This window comes from Lemur catta, chromosome 4 (assembly GCF_020740605.2).
Source record: "Lemur catta isolate mLemCat1 chromosome 4, mLemCat1.pri, whole genome shotgun sequence".
Taxonomy (NCBI): Eukaryota; Metazoa; Chordata; class Mammalia; order Primates; family Lemuridae; genus Lemur; species Lemur catta.
Window position 1 is genome coordinate 107,268,119 of NC_059131.1, and position 22,656 is coordinate 107,290,774.

The 22,656-nt window shown below is 35.0% G+C and overlaps 1 protein-coding gene across 4 annotated transcripts in view; it reads left to right on the forward strand.

Annotated features, from left to right (window-relative positions):
* Positions 1–22,656, forward strand: part of N4BP2 (NEDD4 binding protein 2) — an 89,172-nt gene that overhangs the window by 29,173 nt on the left and 37,343 nt on the right. For 3 of the 4 annotated variants that reach the window (XM_045550561.1, XM_045550563.1, XM_045550562.1), the window contains 9 exons: positions 2,429–3,572; positions 4,194–4,318; positions 8,346–8,434; positions 10,188–10,264; positions 14,964–15,119; positions 16,694–19,059; positions 20,142–20,227; positions 20,774–20,819; positions 22,117–22,313. In XM_045550561.1, coding sequence (XP_045406517.1) covers positions 2,429–3,572; positions 4,194–4,318; positions 8,346–8,434; positions 10,188–10,264; positions 14,964–15,119; positions 16,694–19,059; positions 20,142–20,227; positions 20,774–20,819; positions 22,117–22,313 — 4,286 coding nt within the window. Of the gene's footprint in view, positions 1–716; positions 778–2,428; positions 3,573–4,193; positions 4,319–8,345; positions 8,435–10,187; positions 10,265–14,963; positions 15,120–16,693; positions 19,060–20,141; positions 20,228–20,773; positions 20,820–22,116; positions 22,314–22,656 lie in introns of those variants that run through there. The other variant, XM_045550564.1, reaches the window with a different exon arrangement.

Here is a 22,656-nt window from a genome sequence, read left to right on the forward strand (position 1 = left end):
TAAAAATAGCTTTTTCCTTCTTTTGGTTTTTTTTTTTTAGTTTCAAAGCTTTATTTTCTTGCGTCACAGGGTAAGAACAGCTTTCGGCTCTTGGAACTGTACTGCTGAATTGCCTACACATGAGGGGTACCATTTGCAATGCCACCGGCACTGTATAACTGTAGTGGTGTTGCCATAGCCTTTTCAGCATTGTGCCATAGTATTTTAAGATTTTAGTGGGAATATGGGAATAAAATTGTACCTTTTATTAATTTGTGTTTTTTTAATATAGAGGAATGTTGAACATTTATGTACACAATTTTTCATTAATTCTTATATTCTTGTGTAAATTGTTCATTCAATTTTTTGTTGTTTTCATATCATGGTTTTAATTTTTCCCAATGATTGTGTAAAGACTTTTCTTTTTGTGTGGTATCTCTGTATCTTGATCTTTTACTCATTTTTACTTAATACTGTTTTTCATCACATACATGTTATATTTTTTTTAGTTGATCTTTTCTTTCTGGTTTTACTATCATGTAGATTTTTTTCATAGAAATACTTCTTATAATTTGCTGCTGCTTTTTTTTTTTTTTTTTTTTTTCCATTTTTAGGGCTTCTAGCCTATGTAGTATTGCTATGATCTCCTGATTGGTCTTTCTGCCAGGCTTGCCCCCTCCAATCCCTCTTTGTTTTTCTTCTTAAGGGAACATTAATTGGGTGCTTACTAGGTGCCAGTCCTTGTGCACAGCACTTTTTCATGGATTATATCATTTAATCCTCACAACAACCTATGAGGTAGGTACTTTTATTATCCCCATATTACAAATGAGAAAATCGAAATTGAGGGAAGTTAACTGACTTGTTCAGGGTGTCATAGCCAGCAGTAGAGATTTAAATGCTGTTACCCACTTTACTGTGCTGTTTCCTGATTTATCTTCTTAAGGCAAGATAAAACACAAAAGAACAACCTCCCCAACCCCCCCCACCCCAATAAAAATCCTAATGACTTCCTATTTGTGTTATAACAGAAAGAGCTCAGCACTGGAGTCAGACACATCAGTCCTGGCTCTGTCACTTATCTATGTGACTTGGGCCAAGCTAATGTACTTTTTGAACTTTATGTTCTTTATTTATTTTTTTTTTGAGACAGAGTCTTGCACTGTTGCCCAGGCTAGAGTGAGTGCTGTGGCGTCAGCCTAGCTCACAGCAACCTCAAACTCCTGGGCTTAAGCCATCCTACTGCCTCAGCCTTCCGAGTAGCTGGGACTACAGGCATGCACCACCATGCCCGGCTAATTTTTTCTACATAGATTTTTAGCTGTCCAAATCATTTCTTTCTATTTTTAGTAGAGACGGGGTCTCACTCTTGCTCAGGTTGGTCTCGAACTCCTGAGCTTGAGCGATTCACCCGCCTCGGCCTCCCAGAGTGCTAGGATTATAGGCGTGAGCCACCCCGCCCAGCCTATTCTTTATCTATTTGCTAGGAATAATATACCTCATAGTATTATTTGAGGATTCAGTGAGGTGATATATATAAAGCTTCTAGCTCAAATGCTGTGACTGGTAGTTTTCCTCAAGTTCCCTTAGAAAATAAGATTAATATTTCTTAGCAGGAAACACAGGCTCCTTACCAGTTCCACCCAGTCTCCCTCTCCAGTTTGATTTCCTTCTCTTATCTACCACTGTGTGCCCATACTCCAACCAACTTTTCTTAACTCCTTAAACAAGCTTTGCATTTTCAAGTCTGGGTTTACCTTTCCCCCTCTTGTGTCTGGTATATTACTTTTTAATCTTCAAGTCCAGTTCACATGCCACCTTATGCAAAATCTTTTCTTAGTCTCCTATATACTTCCTGGCATTTGTACATTATCAGAAGTATGCATTTGTACATTTAATCTGCATGATATAATGTAATTATCTTTAATCTCCTCTATTAGACTGCAAAATCCTTTGAGTGTAGCAAGGATTGTTTTATTTTTTTACAAAGTATTTCTGATATACAGAACATGCTCGTAAGTATTTTTTGTATTAAATGAAATTCATAGCATGGGCCATATAAATAAATTAGATTTACTAAGAGAATACATAAAATACTACTTAACAACACATACAGTAGGTATTTGTTGAATAAATCAACTGACTTGAGGACCTTTATAAATACATACAATTATAGATATTTATACATTTACTCAATAAATTCAGCAAAAAGTATTTACTTGATAGTAGTTTATTACTATTTGTCTGAAAGGACAATGCATGTCTCTCTCATTCAAACTTTTCACTAATGCAGACTTTGGTATATTAGTAAAATATTAATTTTGGGAAAAACAAATGTTATAATTTTATATTCTATTCAATGCAAAAATCCAGTATGATTTTAGCTGGATTTTAATACAGTTTTTTCTCTCTCTGTATTTTTGTTATTGTTGTTCTTGTTATTGTACAGTTGAAAATGCTATGGATTGTCTATTAGAGTTATCTGCCACCGATGCCAAGGTAGAAGAATCGTCTTCACAAACTTTCATTGCTTCTGAGAACCAAGTAAGTGCAGCAGAAAGTGAAGTAATGGAAAAGTGTCCTCCTGAAGAAGAGAGTGAAGATTCAAAAATGGATTCATTTTTGGATATGCAGCTAACTGAAGACTTGGATTCCTTAATACAGAATGCCTTTGAGAAATTAAACTCTTCTCCTGATGACCAAGTCTACTCATTTTTGCCTTTGCAAGATGTTAATAGTTTTAAGGCCCCGAGTGAGTTTATAAATTCTGATTCAAGTACTATGATTCCCATTCTTTCTACACACAGTATGAATTTGAGCAGTGAAAATTTAGAGAATTCTGCCTCCACATTAAGTTCAAACCCATTACCTTCACATTCGGTTTTGAATGAGTCCAAACATTTTATAAAGGATAACACATTGGCATTGGAAGGTAAATACCCAGAAGATCCTCTTCTCAGTAGTTCTTTAAATCCAGCAAATGACTCTATTGTGGGTTGTAGCAATCTCCATCAAAACCAGAAAGAACTTTTAGAATCTGAGTGTGCTGAGGCTCAGTTCCCTCAAGCTTCTGTACATCTAGGTGCCAACGAGCCTCAGGCGCCTTTAAGCCTTCCAGGGCTTGATTTACCAGGTACAGGTGGCGATCAGAAATCTACTTCTGTCTCTGATGTGTTTGTACCTTCTGAAGGGTTCAATTTTAAGCCACACAAGCATCCTGAACTGGCACCAAAGGGGAAAGATGTGAGTTACTGCCCAGTACTCACCCCCCTCCCTTTGCTGCTGCCGCCTCCCCCTCCGCCGATGTGGAACCCAATGATTCCCGCTTTGGACCTCTTCCAAGGAAACCGTGGCTTTGTAGCTCCTGTTGTGACCACAGCTGCACACTGGAGACCGGTCAGCTATTCGTTTCCACCCTCAGTTATTTCTCACACGTCCTCAACAAAGGTATGGAGGAATAAAGAAGGAACAAGTGCTTATCAAGTACAAGAAACTCCGGTTTCTCAGGTTGTGAGAAAGAAGACATCTTATGTTGGACTAGTTCTTGTTCTTCTCAGAGGCCTTCCTGGATCAGGAAAATCTTTTCTGGCAAGGTATGAGGTTTAATTGAGTTTTAAAAAAAGAGTATAATGTCTGAATCTGAACAGGTAGTGTGAATATGCACAATGCTTTGCTTAGTAGAGATGTTTAATAACCTCTAGAATGTTCTCTTTTTACTAAGTTTTTCTGACTTTGTGTTCTCTAGAAGTTTTTTTGGTTTGTTTTTTAGAGACAGGGTCTCACACTGTCACCTAGGCTGGAGTGCAGTGGCCTCGTGCAAGAATTATTGTCTTTTTTGTTTTAAACTGTTTTGTTAAAACAGTCCCTGGCACTTAATGGATGCTCTGGAAATGGACTTTACATCTTCAGAAAAGGATAATTAACCATTTGTTAATCTTTAAACCTTTATATAGTTAAGGATAAAGGTCTTTATAATGTTAAAAAAAGTTTCTGCATAATAATTTACATAAAGCAAAATAGACCTGCCTTAGATCAGTTTTTGGGAGCTAAACTTTTGCTCAGAGGATTTCCAATATGATTTGTTTGAATATTATAATATTCTTAATCTTTTAAATGATACTACTTGAATTGTTTATTTGGATTATGACTTTGAAAATTAGGAGAGCGAATTTAGAAGAAAAATTAATGAAAATAATTCCATTTGTCATTCACAGGACTTTGCAAGAGGATAATCCAAGTGGGGTCATTCTTAGTACTGATGATTATTTTTACATAAATGGACAGTATCAGTTTGATGTAAAGTACTTAGGAGAAGCACATGAATGGAATCAGAATCGTGGTAAGACTAAACATCAGAATCTGGGTAATATTAAGAATAATACGGGCTGGGCACAGTGACTCATTCCTATAATCCTAGCACTCTGGGAGGCTGAGGGGGGAGGATCCCTTGAACTCAGGAGTTTGAGACCAACCTGAGCAAGAGCAAGACTTGGTCTCTAGAAAAAATAGCTGGGCATGGTGGCATGCACCTGTAGTCCAGCTACATGGGAGGCTTGAACCCAGGAGTTTGAGGTTGCAGTGAGCTATGATGATGACATGACATTCTAACTGGTGCAACAGAGCAAGACTGTCTCGAAAAAGAAAAAAAGAGTAACATAAAGAAAAAACTCACTTAATATATTTGTATTTTGGGAGACATATAACTTAAAGAAATTTGTAATCACTTTAATTCTATAATTATATATAATATACATAAAATTATAACCATAATTAACATTAATTCTCATGTTACATAATAAGAGGTAAAAGAGGTGGTCTTACAGTGTTGTTATGAGGATTAAAAGAATTAATTTTTATAAGGTACTTAGAATAGTGTATGACTTTTTTTTTTTTGAGACAGAGTCTCAGTCTGTTGCCTTGGCTACAGTGCCCGTAGCGCCAGCCTAGCTCATAGCAACCTCAGACTCCTGGGCTTAAGCCGATCCTCCTACCTCAGCCTCCCGAGTAGCTGGGACTACAGGCATGCGCCACCATGCCTGGCTAATTTTTTCTATATATATTTTAGTTGTCCAGATAATTTCTTTCTATTTTTAGTAGAGACGGGGTCTCGCTCTTGCTCAGGCTGGTCTTGAACTCCTGACCTTGAGCAATCCTCCTGCCTTGGCCTACCAGAGTGCTAGGATCACAGGCATGAGGCACCGCGCCCGGCCTGTATGGCATTTTTAAGTTTTATTTAATCAATGAGGATCTTGTCAGAAATAAATCTCATTTTCTACTTAGGTCTCAGAATAGCTTAAAGAAGTTACAGTTGTCTGCTGTGCTCTGGTTCCTGTTTCCTAAAATGCAATTTGTATTGTTAACCATTGGTTTTCCCTAGATTAGTTTAATTTTTATAGAGGATATTATGAGAATAAAATGGCTCTCTTCAAACTGAATCTGCAGGAGATCATAGGTAAAACCTTAGTTTCCTTATTAGTACAGATATCTATTCACTGAAGATGGTTTTCTTATTAAATGTTTAATTATTTGTGTAATTTAAATTTTGTGTGGAGAATTCTTATTAAGATACACTGACCATATTTTACTTAGCCTTTCTTCTTTTACTGTGAAGGCGATTCTTGAGTTTGTCATCCTTAGACATTGGTCTTTTTTTTAAGTTAAAAAAAATTTTCAATTTAAAAACTGTTTCTTTGATGCTAGATGGGCAATGTGCTGATGCTGTAGCAGGGTTTGAGGGAGGTGCAGCCACGTGAGTCATGATGCTTGTGAACTGTGAAAGGATTTTCAGACATTGTTAAATTTTTATATGTTCTTTCTTGAACTAAAAATTAAAGTGAGAACTTAGGACTATGAAAATAATACTAACACAACTAAAAACAAGGAGGCAGTATGATGTGATGATGAAGATCAACCTTGAATTCACTGGTTCCTAGCTGTGTGATCTTGGGCAAGTTATCTGTAGTCTGCAAGGCCCAGAGTCTTTGTCTATCAAAGGGGGTAATAGTACTTAGCTCCCAGGATTGTTGAAAAGGTTAAATGAAAATGAAAAGGCTTAGCACTTGTTCAGCATGCCCTTATAACAGCAATAAGCATGGCAATAATAATAATATATTAATAGGCAGAACTCTCTTTAAAACCACTTTATTGAGATATAATTCACCCATTTATTTATTTATTTATTTAAGAGACGGGGTCTCACTGTGTTGCCCAGGCTGGAATGTGGTCGCAGCGTTCAACGCCTAGGCTCAAGCAACCCTCCCACCTCAGCCTCCTGAGCAGCTGGGACTACAGGCATGCTCCACCATGCCCTGCTGAATTCACCCATTTAAATTATGCAATTTAGGCAGGGAATGGTGGCTCACGCCTGTAATCCTAGCACTTTGGGATGCTGAGGCAGGAGGATTGTTTCAGCTCAGGAGTTTGAGAGCTTTGAGAGTTTGAGCTAGGCTGATGCCATGGCACTGTAGCCCGGGTGACAGAGTTAAGACTGTCTTAAAAAAAAAAATGCAGTTTAGAATTTAATATTCAGAGTTATGTTTTCATCACCACGGTCAATTTTAGAACATTTTTATCACCTTGAAAAAATTCTGTACCCATTAGCAGTCTCCAATGTACTTTTTGTCTCTGTAGGTTTGCCTATTCTGACTTTTTTTTTTTTTTTTTTGAGACAGGATCTCGTTCAGTTGCTTGGGATAGAGTGCAGTGGCCTCATCATAGCTCACTGCAACTTTACACTCCTGGGTTCAAGGGATTCTCCTGCCTCAGCCTCCCGAGTAGCTGGGACTATAGGCGCACACCACCATGCCCAGCTAATTTTTCTATTTTTTGTAGAGAGAGGGTCTCGCTCTTGCTCAGACTAGTCTCAAACTCCTGAGCTCAAGCAATCCTCCTGCTTTGGCCTTCCAAAGTGTGAGCCACTGTGCCAGGCCAGTTCTGGTTATTTTAATAGAAATGGAATCATACAATATGTGGTCTTTTGTGATTGGCTTCTTTCACTTAGCATAATGTTTTCAAGGTTCATCCATGTTGTAGCATGTATTAGTACTTCATTTCTCTTTATGGCTGAATAATATTTCATTGTATGTTCATTGTATGGATATACCACATTTTATTAACCCATTCATCAGTTGATGGACATACGGGTTTTTTCCACTTTTTGGCTATAGTGAACAATGCTGCTATAAACATGTATGTCTGTGTTTAACCGTTTTAGGAACTATGAAGGTGTTTTCCAAAGCAATTGCACCATTTTATGTTTCCACTAATAGTTTATGAGAGTTTCAGCTTCTCCACATTTTCACCAACACTTGTTATTGTCTGTCTTTTTGACTACAGCTGTTCTAGTGGGTGTGAAGTGGTAGCTCATTGTGGTTTTGATTACATTTCTCTGATGGCTAACGATGTTGAACATCTTATTGTGTGCTTATTGGCCATTTTTATATCTTCTTTGGAGAAATGTCTGTTCGTATCCTTTGCCCATTTTTAAATTGGGCTATCTTTTCATTATTGAGTTTTTTAGAGACTGGGTAGAACTTGAAGATAAATTTCTTGTAAAACTTTGTTGTGATATATCCTTAATTTCCAGAATAGTCTAATTCCTTGGCGGGGGGTGGGGGGTGGGGGGGTTGGAGGGAGGTAATTTTATAAGAAAATCCCTTGTACAACAGTATAATGTTTTCTTTATTTCAAATCATTACATTGTGTGTGTGTGCATTTGTCCATTTATGTTTTTTGTTTGTTTTCAAACTTTATTTTGGAATAAGTTTAGATTTCTGGAAAAGTTGCAAAGATAGCATAGGGAGCTTGTGTGTACTGTTCACCCATTTTCCCCTCGTGTTAACGTCTTATGAACTGTGGTACGTTTGTCAAAACTAAGAAATTGGTGCATTATTATTAACTAAACTCCAGACTTTATTTGAATTTTAGTTTTTCAACTAAAGTACTTTCTGTTCCAAAATCTAAACCATGATATCCTGTTGCTTTTAGCATGATATAATTTTCTGTGATTATTGTGTAACTTTAGTATTTATTGTTGTTCAGCATTTACCCATACTTTAATTTTTTATGTCCTCAAAAGTGATATTTAGAAGTTGAGTATTGAGTAAAATTAATACATGTCTGTGATTTCCAAATTATGAAAACAAGATCAGATACAAAAAAAACCCCAAGATAGCCAGGTACGTACCTATAGTCCCAGCTACTTGGGCGGCTGAGGCAGGAGGATCACTTGAGCCCAGAAGTCTGATTCCAGCCTGGGCAACACAGTGAGAACCCATTTCTATTAAAATAAAATAAAATAAAAAAACCAAGATGATTCTTAATATTGTTATTAAAAGTTATTTGTTATTTTCTGTTATGTTTTTCAGCAAGAGAAGCATTTGAGAAGAAGATATCTCCTATAATAATAGATAATACAAATCTACAGGCATGGGAAATGAAGCCATATGTTGCTTTGGTTTGTACCATAAGTTATAAGTTTAGAGTAGTGGGTTTGAAATTATTGGAGGATGTTATTTATTTACACAAGTGAATCTCAAGCACTTGAGAATCTCAGAATCTTGGATTGTCTATAACTGAGCTTTCTTTGGTCTTTAGTAAGAGGAGAAAAATAGGACAGTGTAGCTGAATTTTTCCATAAAGCTAGATTTGTTCAGTTTTTAAATTCTGAAATTCAATTTTCTTCCTACTACAACTCATGGGGCTGAATGAAATTCAAGTTTTTTTTTTTTTGTTTTTTTTTTGTTTTTTTTTTTGAGACAGAGTCTCGCTTTGTCGCCCGGGCTAGAGTGAGTGCCGTGGCATCAGCCTAGCTCACAGCAACCTCAAACTCCTGGGCTTAAGCGATCCTCCTGCCTCAGCCTCCCGAGTAGCTGGGACTACAGGCATGCACCACCATGCCCAGCTAATTTTTTCTATATAGATTTTTACCTGTCCAAATCATTTCTTTCTATTTTTAGTAGAGACGGGGTCTCACTCTTGCTCAGGCTGGTCTCGAACTCCTGACTTCGAGCGATCCACCCGCCTCAGCCTCCCGGAGTGCTAGGATTACAGGCATGAGCCACCGCGCCTGGCCGAAATTCAAGTTTTAAATTCTGAGATTTTTTGGGGGATGTTTTTAATGAAAAAGTAGTGGTATTATAATTTTATGTTTTTTTTGTGTGTGTATATATATGTAATATATATGTTTTCTGATTCCTCTTGGCAGCATCAATATTTGGTAGTCCTTTGTTATTCTCCAAATTTCTTTTTAAATTTTGCTATTCTCAGAAATTCAGAATTCTGTAAACTCAACTATTTTCTCTGAATTTGCCAGATTCCTTTTCATATCTAGTGCTTCTCCCTTTACCTGGAATATACCTAGTCCTCTATGTTTACTTGTTCTTTTTTGCCCAGCTTTGATGTCACTGCTTTCAAGAAGGTAGCCATCATTAACTTATTAAAAAGCTGAATTAGGTACTCAGTTATCCTTGAGTAGGAGAGAAGGGAGTGCACAAGTGTAGGGCTTGGCTCTTAGATTATAGGGAAATTAGAGCTTTGAAAAATATAACGAGATATTATTTAAAATAGTTTTAAAATTATAAAAGGCATGCATGTATATGATAAACATTCAAAGAATGCCAAAAGTTCTAGTCCCTAGAGGTAGATGCTTTTTTCTTTTAAGAGGTAGATGCTTTTAATAGTATTTTTGAGAATCCAGAAATTTTCTATGTGTGTACCAATGTGTAAATAATCCTTTTTACTTAAGTGAAAATTCTTTATCTTAACAATTTGTTTTAAGGGCATTTTATCATAATCATATATAGAATTTTAAAAAATTACTGTATAATATCATCTTATGATTTTACCTTCATCTATTCAGCCAGTTCTATATTAAGTCACTGAGTTATTTGTATTCCTTTGCTTACAAATAATGGTGAACTGGATATCCGGGCATATATGTGTATTTTTCCACTCTTACATAAGTATTTATCAGTAGCATAAATTTCTGGAAGTTAATTGCTGGGTCAAAGAGTATTTTGTATATTTTGCCAGCTTAACATATCCATATAGATTAGGTAATCTTTTAGGTTCTTTCACTTTTAACATGCTATGAGTTTGCTGTCTCACCCTCTGGATGCTTAAAAAAAAAAACATGCTATGAGTTTGGAAACAAATTTAATTTCACGGAAATAATTATTTTAAAATGTTTTTGTCTCTTTTGTATGTAGTCTCAAAAACATAAATATAAAGTCCTTTTCCGGGAACCGGACACATGGTGGAAGTTCAAACCAAAGGAACTTGCAAGGTAAAACTTGGAGGCTGTCTAACAAGCTTTTTATTTCATGACAATTATAGAAAGTCATCTAGATTTTTTCCCCTTGTCAATGATGAATGAATTTGTTAGACTGCAACTTTGCCACTTAAGAATTGATAACAAATTTTGTATTGCTTATGGGTCTTTTTTTTTTTTAAGAGACAGGGTCTCTCTCTGTCACCCAGTCTGGAGTGCAATTGCCCCATCATAGCTCACTGTAACCTTGAATTCCTGAACTGAAGTGATCCTCCAGCCCAGCCTCGTGGGTAGCTGGGACCACAGGTGTACAGCACCATGACTGGTTAATTTTTTAATTTTTTGTAAAGATGAAATCTCGCTGTGTTGCCCAGGCTGGTGTCGAACTCTTGAGCTCAAGCAATCCTGTTACCTTGGCCTCCCAAAGTGGTGGGATTACAGGAGTGAGCCTCTGTGCCTGGCCTCAATTGTCTTATATGCTCAGTACTTTATTACCTTTAATAACATGTTAATATCTGAAACCAGAACAGATGCTAGGATTTGACACACCTGGCCCACCTGTACTGGGAGGGGCAAATTATTGTATCTGCCTAGTGACTTACAATACTGGAAGGTAGTAAGGGGGTAGAGATAGAAAAAACAGCAAATAACTAGCTGTCTAGGTATTTCAGTCTTCCCCTACTTCCCCTCAAAGCTGTACTTTTTTCTTTATTTGATTGCTTGACTTGAGTAAAAGTGTTACTAGGGCATGGACATGCAATGTGTTTTGCTTTGTGCTCTGTGTTTCCTTAGAGATAGCCCTAACTTAATTTTGGTCAAGCTATTTTTCCTTGGTAATTTTAACTAATTTCAATACTAACTAAAGGACAACCTAATTTTAGTATATTCACAATGTTGTGTGATCATCACCGCTGTCTAATTCCAGAATGTTTCCATCCCTCCATAAAGAAACCACATATCTGCTAGCAGTTACTCCCTCTTCTCCCTCCTTGGCAACCGCTGATCTGTTTTCTGTATCTATGGATTTTCATATTGTGAACATTGCATATAAGTGGAACATATAATTTATGGTCTTTTGTGTCTGGCATCTTTTCACTTAATGTTTTTAAGGTTCACCCATGTTTTAGCATGTATCACTACTTAATCTCTTTTTTTTTTCCTTTTGATACATTAGTGGATTGAATTTTCTAATATTCCTTTTAGGATTTTTGTGTCTGTATAAATGAGTGAATTGACCTACAGTTTTCTCTTCCTTGATCTGCCTTGCCTGACTTTGGTATCATAGTTTCAGGTTCAAAAAATTGGGAAGTATCTCCTCTTTTTCTCTTTTCTAAGTTTATCTAAGTTTGAATGTTTATTAGAATTTATGTATAAAATTCTCTGAGAATGAATGTTCAGTTGGAAGTTTTCCATTACACCAAAGTCTTTAAGTTTATTAAGACTTTATTAAAACAATTATAATAGTCTCTTATTGTTTACATCTCTGCTGTGTGAGCAGTTAAGTTCCCCCTTTCAATCTTAATATGTTTACATTGTTCTTCCTTCTTTTTTCCTTGATTATTCTCACCAGAGATCAGATTTTTTTTTATTAGCCTTTTCCAATAGACAGCTCTTGGCCTGAGTGATCTCCATTGTAAGTTTGTTTTATGTTTAATTCATTTCTGCTTCTCTTTAACTTTTTGCTGTTTAAAAAAATCTATTTTTCTTTTTTTATTCTGTCATTTTTTAAACTTCTTTACTTTTAAAGGTGTAGGTCACTTTCTAATATGAGCATTTGATCTAAAATTTCCCTATGTAGTACTCCAGCCACTCCCAGAATTTTAATATGTAATACTTTCTTTTTGTTGTTACTCAGTTATTTTCTAATTTGCATTATTATTAATTTTATTCTTTAACTCTTGGGTTAATTTAGAACTGTAGTTTTCAATTTCTGAACAGGTGAACGTTTTATATTTTTTTTAATACTTTGGTTTTTAACTTAACTGCAGTGGGTCAAATTGTGTAGTTTGTTTTTGTTTATGAGAATTCTACTAATTCTCTGATATTTTTAAAGACATTTTATGGCCTAGTTAACTGTCAGTTTTTTGTAAATGTTTCATATTTGCTTGATAAGAATATATATCCATTAACTCATATCCTCAATATATCCATTTACTCCTGCTTATTAAATCTACTGCTCATATCTCATGTTTGAGAGAGGAATGGTAAAATCTCTTTATTATGTTGAACATGTCAGTTTCTCCTTATAGTTATACATATGTTTGCTTTATACATTCTGAGGGTATTTTTTTGAAGTACATACAAGCTTAAGATTTTTATATTACTCTAATTAATTGAACCTTTTAAGCTTTTCTAGTGATTTTCTTTTGCCTTTAGTAGTAATTTTTGTTGTAAAGTTTGATTTGTCTAATATTAATAGAATTGTACTAGTTTCTTTTTAGTTAGTACTTGAATGTTATTTCTTTTTTCATACTTTTACTTTCAATATTCTTATGTTTAGCTATATCTCTTGTAACCACTATTGCTGGGTTGTAAGAAATCTATTCTGTCCCCTTTGGCTTTTAACTGATAAACTTAGTTCTTTTATAGTTATCTTGTTTCTTACTGTCTCATTCTGTGCTTTCTATTTATATCACCTTTTCTGTGATTGTTCTCTATTACAGAGAATTCTATAGTTGGATTTTTTTTCCTGTCATGCCTTATTTTGGATTTTTTAAATTGATTGAATCCAAGTTTTCTTATTCAATTTTTTTCATCTCTACTAATTTGGAAATTGCATATACTGTTTTTGTTCTTTTAGTGGTTACTTTATAAGTTTTAACGTGCAAACTTTAAAGCTAAAGTTAAACCATTTTCTTAGCTTTCCTCCTTACAAATATAAGGACTTTAATACATTTTATCTCTGACACCTCCCTCCCAACTTACATGCTACCATTGTCCAGAATATACAGACAGTATTTGTTTTCACTTATTCATGTAGCTATTGCTTTCTGCTTCGTTTTTTCGTACAGACCTTTCATCTGGGAATTTCCTTCTGCCTGACATTCATCCTTGAGAATTTTCTTTACAGTGAGGGCCTGTGTGGTGTCAAACTCTTTTTTATAGATCTGCCAATCCTCTTATAGCTCTCATTCTTGTAAGAGACTTTTGCTGGATATATATTCTAGAAAGACAGTTATTTTCTGTTGTTGAAGCTAACACTTAGCTCTTTTTTGACTTTCGTTATTATTGTTAAGCCAGCTGTCATTTTAATTGTTGGTTTCTTTGTAGATGACTAGTTTTAAAACAATTTTTAAAATATTTGTAGTTGCTTTTAATATCTTTGTCTTTGGTGAATGACAATTTCAGTACTGTGTTTCTAGTTGTGGATTTTTTTTTTAATCTTGTTTGGGATTTGTTGGGCTTCTGAAATCAGGGGTTTGGTGTTTTTCATCAGTTCTGGAAAATTCTTGGCATTTGCTTCTGTCCCATGCGTTCTCTTCCCTTTCTGGGACTCCGATTAGATGTATACTAGACCTTTTTGCTCTGTCCTCTATGTCTATGTCTCTTAACCTCTCTCTCATATTTTCTGTCTCTTTGCTTCTCTGTGATTTGAAGCCAGACAAGATTGAGGTAGGTAAATATGAAAGCCAGCTTTGCCCTAGTGGCAAATGCTAATATTGTCCCTGGGATCCAGGGATCCTGGGATCCACAAAGCCTTGAATCTAACCCAAGATAGGAGAGTTGCAACTGAGATGTTTGCGTGAAGACAAGACCTTTGAGGGACTAATGCATACCATCTTATCTCCTGGCAGATGCAAATCTAGATGCTGTATAAATGAAAGCACCCCCAGTTTAAGGCCTAAGGATTCCCATATATTAAGTTCAACCAAGTATGAGCTCATAAACAAAAACATAAGTAGCCCACCACCAGGGAAAACACAAACAACAAGCTTCATATTTGGACATCTAGATACTTCAAATACTAGGAATTTTTTTCTTTGTTTGAACTTAAAATGTTTTTAAAAGTATGTTTGCTTTAATTCACTTGGAATCTAGTTTTACTGTGATAGCAGAGCCCATTGGGACATTTAGTCTGTCATACTGGCATAAGTGGAAACCTTTATAGCAGAAATTTTAAGAGACAGCATCTCACGTGTTGCCCAGCCTAGAGTGCAGTGGTCATAGCTCATTATAACCTTGAATTCTGTGCTCAAACAGTCCTCCCAAGTAGCTGAGACTACAGCTGCATGCTACCACACCTGGCAAATTTTTAAAATTTTTTGTAGAGATGGGGTCTTGCTGTGTTGCCCAGGCTGGTCTTGAACGAACTCCTGGCCTCAAGCAATTCTCTGGTCTCAAGTGATTCTCCTGCCTCGGCTTCCCAAAGGGCCAGGATTATAGGCATGAGCCACTGATGGTTGTGCTTCACTTAGGAGATTTTTTGCAGAGCTTGGAAACAACTTCTTTTAAAGTTATTGGGATCTATTACTTTTTCCAAATTGATGAGAGTGCTTGGAAAAGATTGTATGGAATGATTAATAAAATGATAATTTAAGAAATCCTTAATAAAATGAAAATTAGAATCAAAATATATTATATTCTGTCATAATGAGCTAGCTTTGATATTATTATGTATTAGAAATATATCATTATTTTTCTGAACATATCTTCCAATTTTTAAAAATTTAATTACCAATATTTCTTCAACTCTTTTCTCCCCTGGAATTTTCAGGCGTAACATTCATGGTGTAAGCAAAGAAAAAATAACAAGCATGTTGGAACACTATCAACGTTTTGTTTCAGTGCCGATAATCATGAGTTCTTTGGTTCCAGAGCAAATTGAACATGTTGAGTTGTGTGCATATTCTTGTGAGGATAAAAGTACTAGGTAAGTTAAAATGCCTTATTTACAAAATTCAATTTGAGACATTTTAAAAAAGTATAATTCTAGAGCTTAGAAATCACTGCTGATTAAGTTTAGAAATAAGGTAGACTTTTTGTTATTTGTAAGGGTTTAGATATATAGTCTTACCTGGAGTGGGATGTATATAGTGAGCAAGAGAAGTAAAAGTTCATGTGAGAGATGACAGAGTTTTTTCATTGTCCTCAGAGTTTTGTAATTCCATGATTATACTATGAGTACTCCTGCCCTTTTTATGTAATGTCCTCTGCTATTCCAATATTTCCCTTATCTTCTTGCTGTTGTTATTTTGTATCTACTCAGTGTCACTTCTTACCTCCTTAGGTTTTAGTAAAGATAGCCTTTTAAGCTAATATTATAAAAATTAATTATTAATGGTATACTTAGTAATATAAGTCATAGCCTTCTAAAAGTTTACAATCTGAGATAGCACTGCTTTTATTAAGCATTTAAGATGCATAAACAATTGAATGAATGAGTTAAGAAGAACCTAAATACATGTATAGGTCTAAATCATCCATATTTTATGATGGTAAGGGATGGAGAGGCTATGTTAAAAAGGAATTGGGAGTGGAGAAGAGAAAATTTATAAATGCTTTTTTATTGGGAAGCAGTGTAGTAAAGTGATTAAGGGCATGGACTATTGAGCTGCATTTCCCAAGTTCAAATCCCAAACATTTGTAATCTTTGACAAGTTACAAAATCTTTCTATACTTCAGCTCCTTATTTCTCAAATGGCAATAATGGCCCTCTGTTCATAAAGATCTCATAAGGATTGTGAATCAATACATGTAAAGGACTTAGAATAGCGTCAGGCACATACAAAACTCAATTAATGTTAGGTATGGTTTCACCTAGGAAGCCTCCACGGGAGAGCTGGGACTCTGGGAGCTCCTGGAATCAGGAGAGAAAGGAAGATGAATTGACAAATTGAATAAGGAAAAACCACTGAAATTGAAAGTATAATGATTAGGCAAAAGTGTTCTGAGTCTGAGATTAACATTGAAGATGGTTTTAACAAATTTCACAAATGACATTTCAAATGAGCTCTCTCCCCCCTTTCTCTAGTTTCTCTTAATTGTGCAAATCATGTTCCGTTGGCTCTTTGTGGTTTTGTGAGTGGAGCTTCCTCTGCAGCAAATGATAGATTGGTAGTATAGAGGCAGACCTAGTTTTACAAATGCAAAGCTTAGATAGGTCAGAAAGAAGCCAGGAACAAATTTAGAGCCTTAACTTTAATATTTAATGCATAATAAACACCTAAACTGAAATCTCATGTATACTATTTAATTGGAAAAAAGTTTGAGTGCTTCATATATGCCAGGCATCATGCTAGGTACTAGGTTTATAAGAAAGGAATGTGTTCATAGTGTATTAGGGAAAGCTCAAGATTAGCTTTTTTAATTTTAATGTAGTTTATTTCTAGAATTTTCAGAATAAATGTAAGGTCACTGTCAGTTGAATGCTTCTTTAAATTAAATATAGTGTTAATGACAGCATTAAGAGACTTCCTTATGATACTTTAAAAAAAAATCTTACAGCCCAAGAGAAAATGAAGATATCACCTCTGAAAAAGAAGAAAATGTTTTATCCTCCTCATTGAAGCACCTAGAGTTAATTGAAGAGAAGAGTCTTGAAGTGACCAAAGAAACTGTGTTACCTGAGAATGTTACTTATCTCCCTAATGCAGATTTAAACAAAGGGAGAAAAGAAATAAATGGTGTGAGTCAACACATTCAAAGTACTTTTGTTCAGGAAGTTCCACACATGTATTTTTCTGACTCTGAAAGCAAAGTACGAGTGATGGACAAAAGTGAAGAAGAAGAAGTAGAAATGTCATCTGAAAAGGAGTGTGATAAAACTGACCCAGATGGTTCTATAGAGAGAGTATCACCAAGTATTTGCTATGATGAAAATAATCAAGAAGACTGTGATCTTACAAATACTATATCCCTTCAAAATGAAAAATCTTCACCTGGCGAAACATTAGAAGAAAGAGCACCAGTAAAGAAGAAAGCCTTTGGGAAACAAAAAAGTAAATCATCTTTGGAAAAGTTCCCAAGACATGAGCTATCAAATTTTGTTGGTGACTGGCCAGTTGATAAGACTATTGGTCAGAGGACAAAAAGGAACCGAAAAACTGAAAAAGCATCTGTACAAAGTGACAAAAAGTATAATTGCCCTCAGTCATGCAAAGTATTAGATAATAGTGTATCTGTGAATATAGATTGTATCCGGAAACAAGGCTCTCCATATGAAAGTGTAGAGGATGACAAGAAGTCACAGGGTGATGATATTTTGGAGCCACTCAATAGCTATAAATGTGATCCTTATAAAAATACTGAAAAAAACTCATTCAACATAGTGGGTGATTGGCCTTCATCTGATTCTTTAGCTCAGAGGGAGCACAGATCAAGAATGACAAAGACTGGTTTAAATGAACCCAGCCTAGAACTTGGAACAAATGACAATCTGAGTGAAATATCCTTATACACAGCACATGAGGCCTGTTGGGGCACAAGCCTTGAAAAACTAAGAACACTGGGTAGCTCCAGTCTACAAAATTCTGAAATGCTACCCAGTGAAATGACCTGTGAGAGTCAGAGTTGTCTAAGTAAAAAGATTCATGGGCAACACACATTGCCTCTTACCAATCATGCACCAACTATTCCTGGAGTAGCAGGACCACAAACTTTAGCTGAATTTCCAGAGGGAATGCTTAAAGCAGTCCCTGGCATAGAAATAGGCATGTGTACTCAGACTGAACCACAGGATTTTGCTCTCTTATGGAAAATAGAAAAGAATAAAATTAGTGTTTCAGATTCTATCAAAGTATTAACAGGAAGATTAGATGGATTTAAGCCGAAAGTTTTCAATATTAACACAAACTCAGATGTTCAAGAAACAATTCCATATAGGGTAATGTATGATAAAAGCACATATGTTGAAGAAAGTGAGCTTACCAGTGCTGATGAATCTGAAAATCTTAGCATTCTTTGTAAACTATTTGGATCTGTTTCATTAGAAGCCCTAAAAGACTTATATGAGAGATGTAACAAAGATATTATTTGGGCCACAAGCCTTTTGTTGGATTCTGAAACTAAATTATGTGAAGATACTGAATTTGAGAATTTCCAAAAATCTTATGATGAATCACAAATTGGGCCATTTTCTCTGGGATTGAATTTGAAGGAAATTATTAGCCAAAGAGGAACTTTAGAGGATTCTAGTCCTTCTGTGCCAGAGTTTAGCCATGGATTTGGTATCAGTAACACTCATGCACAGTCAACCTGTGATGCAGAAAGTGAAAACTCAGAGCAGGCAGAAATAAGAGCTATAACTCCTGAAAAACCTGATTTAATAACAAGTATATTTCCTAGTGCTGCTGTAGATCTAAAGAATGATAGTGAAACACTTCCTAACAGTCAGGCAGAACTTTTACATAGCATTAAGCAGACTTTTCCAGGTACTTCAAAAGCTACTACTCCTAAAGACGTGAGTGAAATGGAGAAAAATCTAGTAGTCACAGAGACTGGAGATGATATACATTCTTGTTTAAATTTGTCTATTTTAAACTCTGTGTCAAGCACTTCAAATCTTGAATTAAATGAAGATATTTATTTTACGGACTCTGTTGAAATAAAGAAAAATGAAAATCTTCCAAAGGATTATGTGAAATTTCCAAACACAGAAGAATTTATGAATGAAGATGAGCAGGAGATGGAGAAAATTCTAATGGCAGGGAGTAGTTTGTCAGCTGGAGTTAGTGAAGAAGATAAAACTGAGATATTGAATCCCACTCCAGCGATGACCAAATCTCTAACCATAGACTGTCTGGAATTGGCATTACCCCCTGAACTGGCTTTTCAACTCAATGAATTATTTGGCCCTGTTGGTATTGATTCAGGTAAGGAGAAAGTAAATTAGCTACATGGGTGCCTTTGTGTGAATGGACTATAGAGGGTTCTATTTTGATTATAAAATTATTTCATATTAATGTATGTATAATGTATACTATACGTACACATTATATATACATATAACATATGTACTAACTGAAATGTAAAAATAATTTGTGTTGCCTAACTTCATGTAGTGTCTTATTTTTGACACAACATGTTTTAGGCCAGGCGCGGTGGCTCATGCCTGTAATCCTAGCCCTCTGGGAGGCTGAGGCGAGTGGATCGCTCGAGGTCGGGAGTTCAAGACCAGCCTGAGTGAGACCCTGTCTCTACTAAAAAATAGAAATAGAAAAATTATCTGGCCAACTAAAAAATACATATAGAAAAAATTAGCCGGGCATGGTGGCGCATGCCTGTAGTCTCAGCTACTCGGGAGGCTGAGGCAGGAGGATCGCTTAAGCCCAGGAGTTTGAGGTTGCTGTGAGCTAGGGTGACGCCACAGCACTCACTCTAGCCCGGGCAACAGAGCGAGACTCTGTCTCAAAAAAATAAATAAATAAATAAATAAAAACAAAAATAAAAAAACATGTTTTAGAGGATTTTTAAAAATGTAATTTGAAGAAATAGGGAATATTTATATGGCGTTTGTGTTCATCCTATGCATATGAAAGTTTTCTCCGGTATTTACTGCACACATCTCTGTACATATGAAGCTTCTTGAATCCTCTGGTGCTATTCCAGATACATTTAGGCAAGATTAATTTTTTAGAATACATTTATTGAAAAGTCTTGACTAATGGAAATAAATATATTTAGACTAATGGAAACAGATAACTTAAAATAGATTTATTTATTTTTTAAATGGATTTATTATGAAGCTTTGTATAATTGTGTTATTCAAGAAGTGTGAAAACAACAACATAACATATAACAACATAAAGATATTACAAGAGATTTATAAATAGAAACATAAGTTAGCAATTAATAATACAAGTTAGTTTTATGATGTATAAGGTGGTTGAATGTTTTTCACAAATACATAATGAGTAATGATTATATTTTCTTTTCTTCCTCCCTGCCCCCCAAGGATCTCTAACAGTTGAGGATTGTGTGGTTCATATAGATCTGAATCTGGCTAAAGTGATTCATGAGAAATGGAAAGAATCTGTAATGGTTTGTAGGCTTCTTTTTATAAAAAGAGCTCCTTTTTTGTCCATTTTGTCATTTTTGCTTTTCCATAAAATCTACCATGTTATATGAAAGAGTTCTGTTGAATTTTGACTTTGAACTTTGACCAGTTACCAGATTATTGATTTTTTCCCCCTCTTTACAGTATTTTAAATATTTCCAAACTGGCCAAATTATTTAATTAGTGATGGAGCTCAGTGTGATTGTTGATTTGTTTTTGTAAAGGAAAAAAATCATAAACAGTGAGTGTTTTACTCCTGAAATTAAAGACTGCAATGCTGATTGATTAAATTAAAAAATAGGCTTTTAAAAATGCAACATAAGAGCTCTGTAAGTGGAAAAAATATATAGATGTAGTCATACCTTATAATTTCATTTATATAGTTTTATTGTTTTACTTAGCTTTAGCAATAATTATTTATAGTTATATAAGGAGAAGTGATTTCTAAAGAAAAAAATAACATAATCTTGTAACTTTATTTACTAATGAACCCCTTCTTTGCCAATCCTCTGCCCTGCATTTGTGTTTAGGAGCGACAAAGGCAAGAAGAGGTATCCTGTGGCAAGTTTATGCGAGGTAAAGCACATATTTTTACTTCTAATGTTCTTGTCTTAATGGTGAAACTTAGCATGTATGTTTGAATTTTAACTCATTCTAAATATACTTCCATAAAATGTTACCCACAAATTTTCATTTGCAAATAAAAGTTCTTTAAAAATATTTAATGTTGATATAAAATAAAACTGAAAGGAGAAAAAATGCCTCTATAATATATATTTAACTTTCACGAGTGTTCTAGAACACCTAAGATGTGCTCTAGTTTATATATTCAAAGTGTTTCCTGTTAAGGTTTTGCTCTGCGTGAAAGAAAACTGTTTTGGTTTGCAAGCAATAGATGTTCATGTGTGTGATAGAGAGCGTTGTTGAAATGATTACTTGGTTATTCAAAATTTTATTGATGTCAGTGTTACTAGAGCACAAAAGTCAGCCTACTGTTTTGATGCATTCTGCCAACTTGAAAATATTTAATTACAAATGGCTTATCTTAGTGTTGTCTTTAGGAACTGTTAATTAGGGCTCCTCCTTTTGTGCATGAGTTTCTCCAGATGCCTCTTTTGTCTACTCCACACTGGAACCAAGGCAAAGAGCTCCAGGTTGAAGATTCTTAGGATCTGCCTTGGTTCAGACCTGTGCTCATGTTGTACTTCAAGAGCTAAAGCTATTTGAGGAATAGAGGTGCCCATAGGGTGCCCTGTGGATATCATGGTGTACAAATACCATTGTCAGCTGTTTCTTTGCTCCCCAGGAAAGCATAGGAATATATCAGAATGTGTTGATATCCCTTAGAGATGCTGAAATGTAACACATTAAATTCTGTTATTATGAACTTCTTAAATGTTCAGTTATTTTGAATATCATTTGCATAGTCTTTATTGTATACCGCCACTGAGTTATATGTTTGTCAAAATATTGATCTTCTCAGTTCTTAAAGTGGGTGGGCAGAGCTGACCAGGTATGTTCTAGTTGCTCACTTCCAGCTGGCTATAACTTCCTCAGTTTACCTGTGTCTAATATACATGTTACCATTTTTTGTGTTTTGATGCAATAAGAAAAAGAGTGGGAAGCATTGAGTCAGTTTAAAATTAAACCCAGATCATTGCTCATTTGAGATATTTGTACATTAACACATATCAATTCTTGCTTGCAAATCTGTGAAGATATATTTTGAAATTTCAGAGTTATGTTTTATTTACAAACTGAAACATAAAAAACCGTGTTTCCTTGGTTTCTTGAGGTAGATATAACAGAGTGAATAATGTTTAATTTGTACATTTATTTTGAGAGTATGATACTATTTATACTGCTCTTGTAGATGCTTCCCTGGTTGGACACATTGGTCTTGATAATCCGGAACAAAAATCATCTCAGAGAACAGGCAAAAAATTACTGAAGACTTTAGCAGAACCTGAAATGCTACCCTTACTGGATCATTGGAATACTCAAACTAAAAAAGTATCATTAAGAGAAATAATGTCAGAAGAAATTGCCTTACAGGAAAAACATGATCTGGTATGATTTATTATAAATATTAAGCTGTTGTTTCTGACTCTACTTGGTTTTGTGTGTTTACTTTGTGATTTTCATTTGCTTCTATATTTCCTTGTCTAGAACATATTTAACCTGTTGGAAGTTAATGTTAAAATTGAAGATGTTTTAAGTATACTTTGAAACTGGAGGTTTTCACTTGTGGGAAATTAGCTGATACTCTGTAACAATAAGCTATCTAAGTTAAATTTGTATGTTAGATATAATTTTGCAGGTGATTGAGCTACATCTTTCTTAGCATTTATTATTTACCTCTAAATTTTTATATCTAGAAAATCATGAAAAAAATCTTTTATTCAAAGATAAT